Source organism: Mauremys mutica, chromosome 12 (genome assembly GCF_020497125.1).
Source record: "Mauremys mutica isolate MM-2020 ecotype Southern chromosome 12, ASM2049712v1, whole genome shotgun sequence".
NCBI lineage: Eukaryota > Metazoa > Chordata > Testudines > Geoemydidae > Mauremys > Mauremys mutica.
In genome coordinates this window covers 82001837-82014566 of record NC_059083.1, presented here as the reverse complement: position 1 = coordinate 82014566, position 12730 = coordinate 82001837, and the positions used below count along the sequence as shown (strand labels likewise).

The window sequence follows — 12730 nt, the reverse complement described above, 5'->3', positions numbered from 1 at the left end:
CAGGGGTCCTCTGGATGTTAGCTCATCCAGGCCCTTATTCCTGGCTGCAGGGCCCACCTATCTGCATACATGGGCCACGGCCCCTTCCCCTGGGATCCCTGCCCTTTCCAGGCCCCAGGCAGTGGGGTGGCGGCACGCTGGGAGCTCAACCCGAGGAGTGCGAGTGTCCTTCACATTCCACACTCCTCCCCAACAAGCCAGCGCTGGCGGAGGGGGGCTCCCTCCTGGCTTGACGCTGCCAGATTCCTGCTGATTCAGCAGCCCAGGACAGAGCAGTGAGCTCTGCCCAGGGCCTGCCACCAGCCAAGTAAACACAGGGAGAGTGGCTGCAAAGGGCCTGCTGGCTAAACCCCCTCCCCGCCCACAATTAACAGGGCCACGGGAGGCCAAGGCCAGGGAACTGGCTCAAACCTTTTTAGCCAGAAAGCAGCCACTGCAGAAGGTCCCTCCCCCTCCACACAACCACCCCCTCCAAAAACACTCCAAGGGGGGACAGGGACCCTGCCCTTGGCAGAGATTAACTGGGAGCCCAGACCAGGGTCTGTCTCTGAGAGGAGACAGAGCTCCTGACACAACAAGGGCCCATTGTGCGGCCTGAATAGACAAACCAAACAACAAGGGAAGCTGCTTTTTGTTGCTTTGCAGCTTTTAACATGCAGGCAGGAGCCCAAAGCTGAACATGCTGCATCTGCTGCATACAAAGGAGACAACTCTTCAAGGGCTAGATACTGCTCCGGCCGGGTCACGCGGGGAGGACGGGCAGAGCAACAAATGCCATGAAGTCAAGTAACTTCCCTTGTGCAGCCCTCCTGCTGCAGGGACATGGGCCCATGCGCTTGTGCCCCCCAGCAGCAGAGAGGGGGAGGGATTGCTCACACCTGGAATACCACCCGAGGGCAGCTCAGTGCGCCAGCCATCGGGCTCCCAGCGGCAGCAGAGCCCGGGGAGACGGCACAGATCCCAGTACAACTTGCCAGACGAGCAGGGGGCTCACCTGGGTGCTGCCTGCTCCATCTCCCCTGCCCTCGGCTCCAGAGCTGGCTGCATTTCAGTTCCCCCTGCACTTAGTCCCCCACCCCACCCCACCCCCAGCTTGTGGAGCAGAAGGAGCATGGCGGTGCCATCCCAGTCCTCACTATCCCTCACACCGTCTGGGAAACTGAGTCACAGAGAGGAAAGTGACTCTGTCCAAGGCCTCACAAGTCAGTAGCAGCGCTGAGAATAGAACCCAGGCGTCCTGGTTCCCAGCCAGCAGATAAGGTTCCCTAGCATTATGCCTCCCGAAGACGGAGCACCAGGCAAGTCCTGCAGGAAGCTACCATTTCAGCCAGCAAATCACATGCATTACGACTGGCCGGGCCTCTCCCCACTTGTGGGAGGAGTGTGCCAGTGCCCAGCTCATTCAGAGCAGATCCCTCTGCAGAGAGGGGAGAGCTGTGCAAAGACCCCCCCTCCAATGTGTCCTTCCTGCCCCTGGAGTCTCCCAAGGGGATGCTCCTCTCTCACTCTGGCTGCAGCAGGCATCCACCAGCTGGGCTCAGGAGCCGCCCCCCACCCACGGCCCAGCTCCCGTGCAGAGCTCTGGGAAAACCACCTGCAGGATCCGAGGGGCGGCATGCCCAGGGGCCGTCCCACCGGGCCATGGCCAGCCCGGCTCTGGGGACGTGCCCACCCACCCCCCGCCCCCAGGGCTATGGGGGCTCCGCTGACAGGTGCCGCTATGTGAGCGCCCCCCCCCCCGCCTACAGCGCCCTTGCCCCACGGCAAGTGCCAGGCCAACCCTGGGGTCCCCCGCACCCCAACCCGCCCGGGACCCGGGCTCTCGGCGCAGCCGCACCGTGGCAGGGCCCAGGGCCGAGAATCGGAGGGGGCGCTACAGGGGGAGCCGCCCAGGACCCGAACTCCGTGTAAACGCCCCCGCCACCCGCCCAGCCCCCATCCGAGCGCGTCCCGCCCCCGTGCAGCGACGGGCTGTCCCCGGCCAGGGACCCAGGGGGCGGAGCGGCCACGCCGGGATCCCGGGGCCGGGCCCTCAGCAGCGACTCCCCCCCGCACACACACACACACACCCCGGGCCCGGAGCGCGGCAGGTCCCCGCTCACCGGCCCGCACCAGCCCATCGGCCCCGGGCTCCCGCGGCGGCAGCAGCCCGGCGCCTCCCCTGCGAGCCGCGCCCGGCCCAGCGTTAACCCCCGGCTGGCCGGAGCCCGGCTCCCGCTTCCCCTGGGACCGGCCCGAGGTGCGCTGCGAGCAGGGGCGGCCCCCGCAGGAGCCGGCCCGGGGGCGAAGTGGGGCGGTCACAACCCCGACTGCCCCGTTCCACGTGCCCGGGACAGGGCGAACCGCCGCCGCTGACACAGGCCGGCACCTCTCAGCAGAGTCACCAGCAAACACCTTTCTCCTGCCCCGAGTCCCGCTGGCAGCAGCACTCGCCAGCCTTCAGTTCCCTGCCTTCCTGCTCCCGTGACTGACTGTTCCTGGCCTGAGCAGGAAACCCACCTTCAACGTCTGGGGGCCAGTCCTCTCTCCCAGCCCTGGTGTCTCCACCTTGTCGCCTTACCATTCTAGTGGATTCAGAGGCACAATTTTCTTTTAGAGTTGTCATACTGCTTTAACAGCTGCATATGTTCCTCTAAGCATTCCACTGGAGTCCTCATTTCAATCGTGTTTCTGCGGTTCCCTAGCCCCTTGAAAAATCCCCCAAACATTTACAACTCTCCAGTTCTGTAGAACACGGGGCTGGTGGGACCCTCCGGGTCAAGTCCAGCCCCTGCTGTCACATAGCTCCATAGATTCCAAGTGCCGATGGGACCATTGTGACCATCTAGTCTGACCTCCTGTCTAACACAGGCGAGACCTGCCCCAAAGAATGCCTAGAGCAGAGCTGCTAGAGGAACATCCCATCCAGATGTAAAGAATTGCCAGTGAGGGAGAATCCACCACAACCCTTGTAAACCATTCCAATCGTTAATTACCCGCCCTGGTAAAAACCTACACCTTATTCCAGTGCCAAATACAGAGCTAAAATCTCCTCTCGGCTCCTAACCGAGATTCCCATTTATGCATCCCAGGATCGCATTGGTCATTTGGCTACAGCGTCACACTGGGAGCTCACGTTCAGTGGATTATCCACCACAACCCCCTAGTCTTTTTCTGTCACTGCTTCGCATCCCTGTAAGCACGGCCTATATCCTTTGTTCCTAGATGAAGACATTTACATTTAGCCATATGAAATGCATACTGTGTACTCGCACCCAGCCTACCAAGTGATCCAGATTGCTCTGAATCAGAGACCTGTCTTCTTCATTATTTACCACCCCCCAAGGTTTATTCATCTGTAAACGATCCATGCGGATTTGGGGATCTCTTTCAGGTCAGGGATACAAATGTTAAATAACATGGGACCATGTACTGATCCCTGTGGGTCCTCACTAGGAACATGCCTGCTCAATGGAGATTCCCCATTTAGAGTTACATTTTGAGACCTGTAGCCATCTTTCAATCCAATTACTGTCTGCCAGCTAATAGTTCTCAAATGTAGCCCAGGCCATCTTCCAACTACTTAGGCTGTTGGCCCCAGTACTACTATTAGGAGGCTGTTCCAGAACCTCCCTCCTCTAACAGCTAGAAACCGTCTTCTACTTTCTACCTAAACGTATTCGTGGACAGTTTGTCCCCATTTGTTCTGGTCCCAGCATTGTCCTTAGCGTCAATAGCTCCTTGCCCTCCCTGGGGTTTACCCCAACGTGTTTAGAGAGAGCAATCAGATCCCCTCTGAGCCTTCCCTCTGCTAGGCTGAACAAGCCACGCTCCTTTAGTCTCCTCTGGTCAGCTCAGCTCTCCACTCCCCCGCTCATCCTAGCAGCCCTTCTCTGCACCTGCTCCAGTCTGAATTCAGCTTTCTGGAAGTGGGGGGACCAGAAGTGCACACGGTATTGCAGGGGAGATCTTGCCAGTGCCTTGTACAATGGCATTAATCCTTCCCTAGCTGTACTGGAAATACTGAGCGCATACATCCTAGGATCGCATTTACCTTTCTCACAGCCACAACACATCGGCAGCCCATAGGCCTCCTGTGATCGATCAGCACACCCAGGTCTTTTGCCTCCCGTCATTACCAACTAATGAGCCCCTGGCACACAGATACTAATAAGAACTTCTGCTAAGTGCAGGACCTTGCACTATTAAATTTCATCCCATTTCTATTACTTCAGGCCTCAAAGTCATCCAATTCTTTTTGCAGACTAGCTGCTAATTTTAATGACATTGCCTACCTGTTAGTAGCACCTCCTGTTTTGTCATCTCTGGCTTTATTATAATTATTTCTACTGCGGTATGCCTAGAGGCACCAGTCACACATCAGGACCTGTTGTGCTAGGCACAGTGCAAACAGAACACAAAGACAGCCCTGCCCAGATCACCCGAGAAGAGCAGGTCTCTCTCCCCAGCATCCTCTGTGATGAAGCCCAATACAAAGACATCGCTAAGTGTCTCTGCAATGTCCTTACCCTCCTCCCTTTAGTCCCTGGCAGTCCAGCCGACCCATCAAGCTTCCTGCAGGCTTTCTGCTGCTGACATATTTAAAGAATTATTTGTTCTTCTGCCTTTTCTCTCAAATCCTTCTTTGCTGTCCTAATTTCCATTGGATGTTCTCCATCATGGCTTAGGGGGCTTTCTAGTGCCATCCCTAGGACTGGACTTCTGCTTTCTAAAGGACCAGCCCCCTTTGACTGCAGGACTCTCCTGTCCTATGCCATTTAAGCCTGGTGCTTTGCTCTGGCTGCACTGCTTCCTCTTTCCATTGGGCCAGACGCACCACTCGGGCAGCTCCAGTCACTTTACCTCTCCAGACTCAGCATGGAAATTTCCTCACTTATGATGATGAGGCCTTTTTGACTAGCTTCCCCTTTCCTGGAACTCCCCCTTCTAAAGGTCAGTGCCACCAGCTTTTGGTCTGATCCCTCCAGATTTGACTGGATCGATTCCGAGCATGTAAAACTCCCCAGGCAGGCCCTCAAAGTTAGAAGACTGTCTTAAAAAGCATTTGGCATTTTTAAAAAGTGTGGGGCAGTTCTCTGCCTCATGGTCTGAGGTTTCTGGGCACACTCAGGTCATGCTTTTGAGCTTCTGCACAACCAGCTAGAAACATTGATCTAAAATAAAGCAGAGGCTCTCACCTAATCACAGAGCTGGAACTGGAGCTTTAAGACCACCACCAAACACCATGAGACTTGCGATAACGTCACCTGAGTTGGCATCGCCAGCCCCACCCCGGATGCTGAACGTGGTCACAGTGACTTAGCAACTCAGCTACAGACTCAATCAGCCCTTCCTGCAGGTCACAGCTGCAGCTTCCCACACAACAGTGACACGGACACTGGCGCTGCTGGGACACCCCAAATCCCAAACAAAGGAAATACCATTTGAACCCAAATCTCCAAACCAATGCTCCTCCCCCGAAGAGAGACAAGACAGGATGTGCAGAAAGCACGGCTATCTGCGCTACCCACTTCACGTGCAAGGTGCTCAGATACCAGGGTGATGGGTGGCAAAGAAACCCCCAGAACACAGCACACCAGGGCTCAGCACTACAGTTACATCAAGGGCCAGGCACAGAAGCTTGGCTGTAGCCACACAACCGTCCTTCCTCAGCTCTATTCTCAAAGCTGCCCTGCCCAGTGCTTACCACATTATAGGAAAGCGGGTCTCCCCCGCCCCTTGGCTGCCACCAGCCAGCATTGACAGTGCCTCGTAGTGCTCACGACTCCTTGTGTCGCTTGGCAGTTCCACTCCCACGTGGAGTAGTGCACAGGTGGGGTGTGGAGCCCAGCCTAGGACAACCCCAGCTTGCTGCTAGCCCAATGAGCCATGCGCAGACAGCAGCACGGAGCCTTTGGGGGGGATGGAAATTCACACCACTAACACACCCGGTGCTTGGAGGACGAGGTGGCTGGGAGAACTGGCACGGAGGAATCCCTGGCACACCCCAAGCACCGCAGGGTTCCAGCCAGCTGCCAGCATGCTGCTCCCCAGGTGCTGCCGGGGAGACCGCCCAGGCGAGGTAACAGACGGGCAGGCAGGGGACTGTGGGAGAGAAGGGCCCAGGCAGGCAGCCATCATGGCCCGAGGAATCTCCATTCCGCTGCCCAGAGATCCCCCGCCACCCTGAGAAGGGTGCAGCAGGCACAGCCACCCTGGGCAGGGGGCACTGCCAGGTGAAAGGGGCCCGGGTACAGATGGGAAGGAGTGCTGGGCACGAGACCTCTGCTGCCAGCTCGTCCCAGCCTACAGGTTGGGGCAGGTGCCCGCCTGCCCTAGAATGGCTGGGCTCTGGGGCCCCCGTCAGGCTGGGCAGTGGAAGCTGAGCCTGCAGATAGCAGTGCTGCTGCACAGAGGGTAAACGGGCTCGTGACACAGACCTGCCGGTGTCAGCATCAGGAAAGGTGAAGAGAAACAGGGACGCAGTTTCTTTCTCATGGGGATAGAGAAGAGGGGACCTAACCCATTCGTGGAACCCTTCCCCGGCAGGGAGCCCCAGGTGTCTGCGCAGCAGGGCAGCCTGTTTGCACAGGGCTGGCAGCTCCCCCGCGGTGCCTGCACCCATCAGCGCTCGTCCTCTGTCCGGAGTGGAGGCGACTCTCAGGAGCTGAGTCAGTTACAGGCTCATCCCGTCAGAGAGTCCAGAGGCAAAAGGCAGAGAGGAGAAGGGAAGCCCGGGGGAGACGTAGCCACACCAGCCTCTGGACACAGAGATATGGAGGGGGCCATTTCCCACCATCCAGCTATACTCTCCCCGCTTTCCCAGGGCAGACCCACCCTTCCCAGACAGGACATCAAACTGCTGAGGCTGCATGGGACCTTACCCCAACCTGGACAGTATCGACTGCATAAGGACTCAGGAGTCCGAGCTGGGTCCCCCCAGCATGCCTCCCCCACATTTTCCCAGCTACTGCGAGCAGCTCAGGTCCAGAACTCCAGCTCCCAGCAGCCTGTGGGGACAGGTGGAGAAGCCCCACAATGGGGGAAGGCAGGGGGCCTTCACTGCCTCGACACCCACGGGGGCCGCCACTTGGCTGGGCCAGAGCCCAGGTTTCAGCCGAGACAGTGACTCAGTCCAGGTGCCGCGCAGTGGGGCAGCTGGCCCTGGGTCTCAGGGTAGTGCAGCAGCTCGCCATTCCCAATGGGCCCAGCCACAGGCCGCTGAGTGAGGCCAGGCCCGCTGCAGCAATGGCCACTGCTCCCCGCCAGGCCACGGCTTGGGTCAGGACAGAGCCCAGCAGCTGCGCTAGGCTCAGGAGCAGGACTTGGCTTGCTGGCAGAAGCAGGATGAGTGCAGAGTAGTTGGGGTGTGTGGGGGGGTATTTGGGGTTGGCCCCCTCCCCATGCAATGCCAAGAGCAAGGGAACACTCCTGAAGTGACGGGGTCAGCCCCTCCCCCCCGCAGCCTAGAGCAATCCCACTGCCTCCACCAACAGCACAGCCCTGTCCTCCTCCCACCTTAGGAATGGGCCAATCTGTGGGGGTCGCACTAAAGCCGCTCACCCAAGGAGCCAAGCGAGGCCGCTGCTGGGAAGGGGGTAAGCAGAGACCCGCAGGGAGGAGCCAGGGACTGGCTCTTCCCTGTGGCGTTGGCCGAGCCATGGACAGGCGCTGCAGTGATTCTGCACAAAGCTGAGCCCAGCTCTGAGCAAAGGGAGCCAGCTAGGACCCGTGCCCATCTGAACCAGCCCTACGGAGCTACTGGGGGATTTCCCCATGCTGGGCGCCAGGCCAGAGCAGCACCTCCTCCTCCTGCCACATCCACGCTGAAGGAGACCCCCCCTCCACCCCCAGAGCGCTGGGTCAGACAGTATCACTGCCCCCAGACTGCAGGCTTAGGGCACAGCTGTGTTAGGAACAGGGGCAGTGCCGCAGCCAGTAAGAATCCCTCCCAGAGGGACTGAGCCCACAGTGCCCCAGTCCTGGCACAATTCCACAGGATTCAGCCTCCAGAAACATGCACAAGATCTCACTTCCCTGCCCAGCTCACGTGCCACCCTATAGAGAGGTGCCATCCACGTGCCACCCGCACTTTATTCCTGTGGAGACCAGGGTTCAAGTGTCCAAGACTAGAATAGCCAGGGGCTGGGGTCAGAGTTAAGGGGCACAGGCAGAGCTGAGAGGCTCAGGGCCAGGTTAGCCAGGGGCTGGGGTCAGAGTTAAGGGGCATGGGCAGAGCTACACATTGCTGGTTAGGCACAAGGTCCCTCCATCACTGAACAGGGTTTGCCAGTCTCTGCATAACGCGCTTGGGGGGGGGGGTAGCTGAGCCCATCAGCAGCCAAGAGCTCTGCTGGAAGCTCTGGGAATTGCTGCCACCCCACACTCCTCCTCTGCTCTGCACCCCGGCAGATCCTGACAGGCACCCGTTCCAAGGGACCCATCCCTTCAAGATTCAAGGTGAAGGGAGCCTGGGAGGGGAACTTGCAGAGAGCAGCGGCCAAGCCCCACCCCATCCCCGACAGCTTGGCAAGGAGGGCCCGTGGGACTTGTTTACTCCACTTGCAATTTGCCCAGCACCCTCCCAGCTGCCTGGAAGCTTCAGGGCAAGCAGCAGCATGACCTGGAGACTCACTGGAGCCTGCAGCTGGGAGGGACCCAGAGACGCCTTCTCCCAGGGAGCAGCACCCTTAACCCTTCGCCGGGAGGGAGAGCGAGCAGAGACCCAGCTCCCGACAAGCTGCCCATGCGCTGCCTTGGCCAGCAAACCACGAACAGCCATTGGGATGCCCATGGGTCAGAGTGTTTACTATGGGGGCAGGCAGTGCCCCATGGAGCTACCCTCTGGGGCAGGGGAGAGCACAGTCCACAGGGGCTGATGCGGTGAGGGGATTGAGGCCGGGCTCGGATGGCCTAGTCAGAGTCCCTGTGCTCTCCCATTCTCCAGCATATGGGAGAGGTAGGATCATTGCTTCCTTAGCACCCGGGGCATGGGCGGAGCTGCCAGCTGGGCACCACTACAGCACTGACAACAGGCCTAGGAGGAGGGCTGGACTCAGGCCCAGCGTGCATTCTGGGGCAGGAGCAGAAATCCCTGGAGCGGAGGGATCCAGGGGTGCCCCCATCACCTCCCCAACAGGCCACCCATTAACACCACTCAGAAGTGAGGCTTGGATGTTCCCCAAACTCCTACCTGAGCCACAAAGCCATATGGGGGGCCACAGAAACCCCCCCCCAGAACATAAAGCAAGCCACCCCCACCCTGCCGACTCACCGCTCCCCTCCTCTGTCCTGAGGACCATCCTGGCCAGCGCTCCTGCAGGGCCTGCTCTGTGGCCTGTCCTCAGCTCCAGCACTAGGTAGCTCCGCCAGGCCAGGCGGGGTGGGACACCTGCCGCTCACTGCACTTCCCGGAATGACTCACAGTCGCTCTGAGCCAGTGATCTGTCAGCCGGATGGGCAGGCGTCATCCGGAGCTACAGTACAACACCCTGTTCCTGCCGTCAGCAGCCATTAACCCCTCTGCTCCCAGCCAACCCCAGCTCAGCACGCAGTGCTCTGAGCTAGAACTCTGGCCCAGGCACTGCCCCAAGACATGCCAACCCGGCCCACAGCGTCTGCCTCAGACCCTGGGCTGGGCCGGAGGGCACCGTTCCTGCCCTGCCATGGCCACCCTGGCCTTTCCTACCACCCCAGGATCTGGGGCAAATGCTTTGCCCTGCTACATGGGCCCTAGGCAACAGCAGTGTTACCCACCCCAGACAGCCAGGTCCGGGGCTTCAGACTGCGTCTCTGGAGGATGGGAAATCCAAACCTCCCTGGGGGGGCCCAGCAGGCCTGGGGGTGGGTAGGGGGACAGTTTTGGACCTATGCTCTGGGGGTGCCAAGGACCCTGCTGGGACGTGAGAGATTTCAAAGTGTCCAACAGCCATGTCCCTTCAGACAGCTCCTGAGACTACCCCCAGCAAAGCACGGTGCAGAACAGCAGCCAAGCCCCAGGCCTGCCAGCCCCAAAGGCCCTGCTTTCCCCTGCCCATAGGAGCCAGAGACCTGGCTTGAGGCCAAGCTTGGCACAGATCCCCTCTCCCATGGGCTTCCCCACCCTGCCCACTGCCTTGGGGTTCCCCCTCCCCCAGTTCAGCTCCTAGCCACAGCGCTGGCAGGTCACTGCTGCTGCTCCGGGCACTCACCAGGCCCTCCCAGAGCCCCTCTCCCTGCATGTCTCCAGTGAGGAGGGGCTCACAGGGGAGTGCAGCATCCCAGCGAGTTGGGGTCGCAGAGGGGACTGACTTCTCCCTGCTCTGGGACATCATGCCTCTGCACCCACAGCTGTATCATCTTCAGGGGCAGGTCTTGCTTGCTGGCCCCAGGCACTGCACTCTGTCCAGTGGGTGTCCCAACCCCTCGCCTGCCAGCCCATCTCCCTACATCCCCTCCGTCGTCCTGCTGCTCCCAGGGTGCTGGCAGACCCTCCCATTGCCATTGCTGGCTTTCATCCCCTTCCCCAGCTCATTAACAGACAAGGCCCAGGCCGATGCCTGCAGGACCCGTTGGACATGGCCCAGGGCTAGTAAGGCAATTAACTGGCTGCATCCCTAGGCAGCATTGCTGGCTCCTGCTCCCGCACAGTCCCCTGCCGAGCCAGGACCATGCCCTCTCTCGCCAGGGACAGACAGCCGCTTGTGCCCAGGCCTCAGGGCAAGAGGCCAGATCCTGCCTCCCCCGCACCCCCACCACAGGAGAGACATGCCAATCACAGGGCCTCACCTTGGCCTGTGCTGCCCTCTGCTGGTTACACAGGAACATGGGCACTGCCAGCCTGGTTCAGCCCAGGGCCCACCTAGCCCTGCAGCAGGCAGGCACGGGGTGACCTGCTCCAGGGATGGTTCTTCCCACGCTGCCTCAGAAGCTGCCCACATCATGAAGCAGGAGGGTTTGTCCTGTCCCACAGGCCTGGTTATTTTAGATGTTATTGATTGTCAGCTACGTCCTCGCTTTCCCAACCCCTGCTGAGCACCAGGCCTCGGCATGTCTCATGGCAACCACGTCCACAGGATGCTGCTGGGTTCAGGGAGCAAACCCATCACAGGGCGGGGCTCTCCAAAGCACCAGCCACTAGCAAAACCCACCTATGCCGCGAGTCCCTGCCCAGGGCCAGCCGCACGGGCCCGGGGAGCTCACCACCATCCCATCTGCCCCGGCCATGGACACTGGGGCTCGGGGCAGCTTGGCACAAAGGCGGCACTCCAAACTCATACTACAGAAGGCCAACCCAGCTCACAGGGCAGGACTCCGGCCAAGCACAGGCTGCACCAGGAGCACGCCCGGCGAGCCGGGGTCTCACTGGCTGTGACACTGCGCCTCCAAAGCCAGGTTCAGAACCCTTCCCTCACACCAAGCCCAGGTGCACACGGCCCAGGCCTCCGCAGGGGCTACAGCACTGCCCTGCTTTTTGGTAACGCAGGACGTGAAAAGCAGGGCCAGGACTGGCCAGGGCCAACAGGGTTTGCGGGAGCCATTTGTTGGGAGAGCGGAACTGAACCGGTGTCACCCTGCGAGCGGCTGCCGGGAGGGAGTGCAGCTGGGCTTGGCCTCTCCTTTCCCTGGTAGAGTTGCTGGAGGGTGGGGGTAGGATACAGAGGGACCCAGACAAATCAGAGGATTGGGCCAAAAGAAACCTGATGAGGTTCAACAGGGACAAGTGCAGAGTCCTGCACTTAGGACGGAAGAATCCCATTCACTGCTACAGACTAGGGACCAAATGGCTCGGCAGCAGTTCTGCAGAAAAGGACCTGGGGGTTACAGTGGACGAGAAGCTGGAGATGAGTCAGCAGGGTGTCCTTGTTGCCAAGAAGGCTAACGGCATTTTGGGCTGTATAAGTTGGGGCATTGCCAGCAGATCGAGGGAGGTGATCATTCCCCTCTATTCGGCATTGACGAGGCCTCATCTGGATACTGTGTCCAGTTTTGGGCCCCACACTACAAGAAGGATGTGGAAAAATTGGAGAGAGTCCAGCAGAGGGCAACAAAAATGATGAGGGGGCTGGAGCACATGACTTATGAGGAGAGGCTGAGGGAACTGGGATTGTTTAGTCTGCAGAAGAGAAGAATGAGGGGGGATTTGATAGCTGCTTTCAACTACCTGAAAGGGGGTTCCAAAGAGGATGGATCTAGACTGTTCTCAGTGGTAGCAGATGACAGAACAAGGAGTAATGGTCTCAAGTTGCAGTGGGGGAGGTTTAGGCTGGATAGTAGGAAAAACTACTTCACTAGGAGGGTGGTGAGGCACTGGAATGGGTTCCCTAGGGAGGTGGTGGAATCACAATCCTTAGAGGTTTTTAAGGCCCAGCTTGACAAAGCCCTGGCTGGGATGATTTAGTTGGGGGTGGGACTAGATGACCTCCTGAGGTTCCTTCCAACCATGATATTCCATGATCTTCCAGGGCCTTCCCAGTCCCCAGACACCTGGGCGAGTCCTGCCTGCACCTGTCTCGGAGTGCCATGGGGCAAGGAGGGTGCAGAGGAACGGGGAGCTCGGTGGCCAAGACCACACGTGGCAAAGGGAGGATTTAGCTGCTGCTCTGCGCCAAGGCCGGGCACCAGCACACGGCAGTCCCACTCCCCACTGGCTGCTCCCCGATGCCGGCTCAGGAGCACTCAGGCCTCCCAGCCATTGCAGGGGAACTTCCTGCCCCGCCTCCCACCCCTGCCTGCTGCCTCAGCACTGCGGGCACAGGGCCACCACATCCTG

The 12730-nt window shown here is 59.6% G+C and overlaps 1 protein-coding gene across 5 annotated transcripts in view; it reads right to left on the bottom strand.

Annotated features, from left to right (window-relative positions):
* The window catches only part of CYTH1 (cytohesin 1), a 40491-nt gene that overhangs the window by 14687 nt on the left and 13074 nt on the right, over positions 1-12730 (bottom strand). The window contains exon 1 of one of the 5 annotated variants that reach the window (XM_044982061.1): positions 9254-9403. The exons of 2 other annotated variants lie outside the window; for them this stretch is intronic. In XM_044982061.1, the coding sequence (XP_044837996.1) occupies positions 9254-9281 (28 nt within the window). In that variant the 5' untranslated portion in view covers positions 9282-9403. 2 more of the 5 variants (XM_044982064.1, XM_044982063.1) reach the window with 2 other exon arrangements.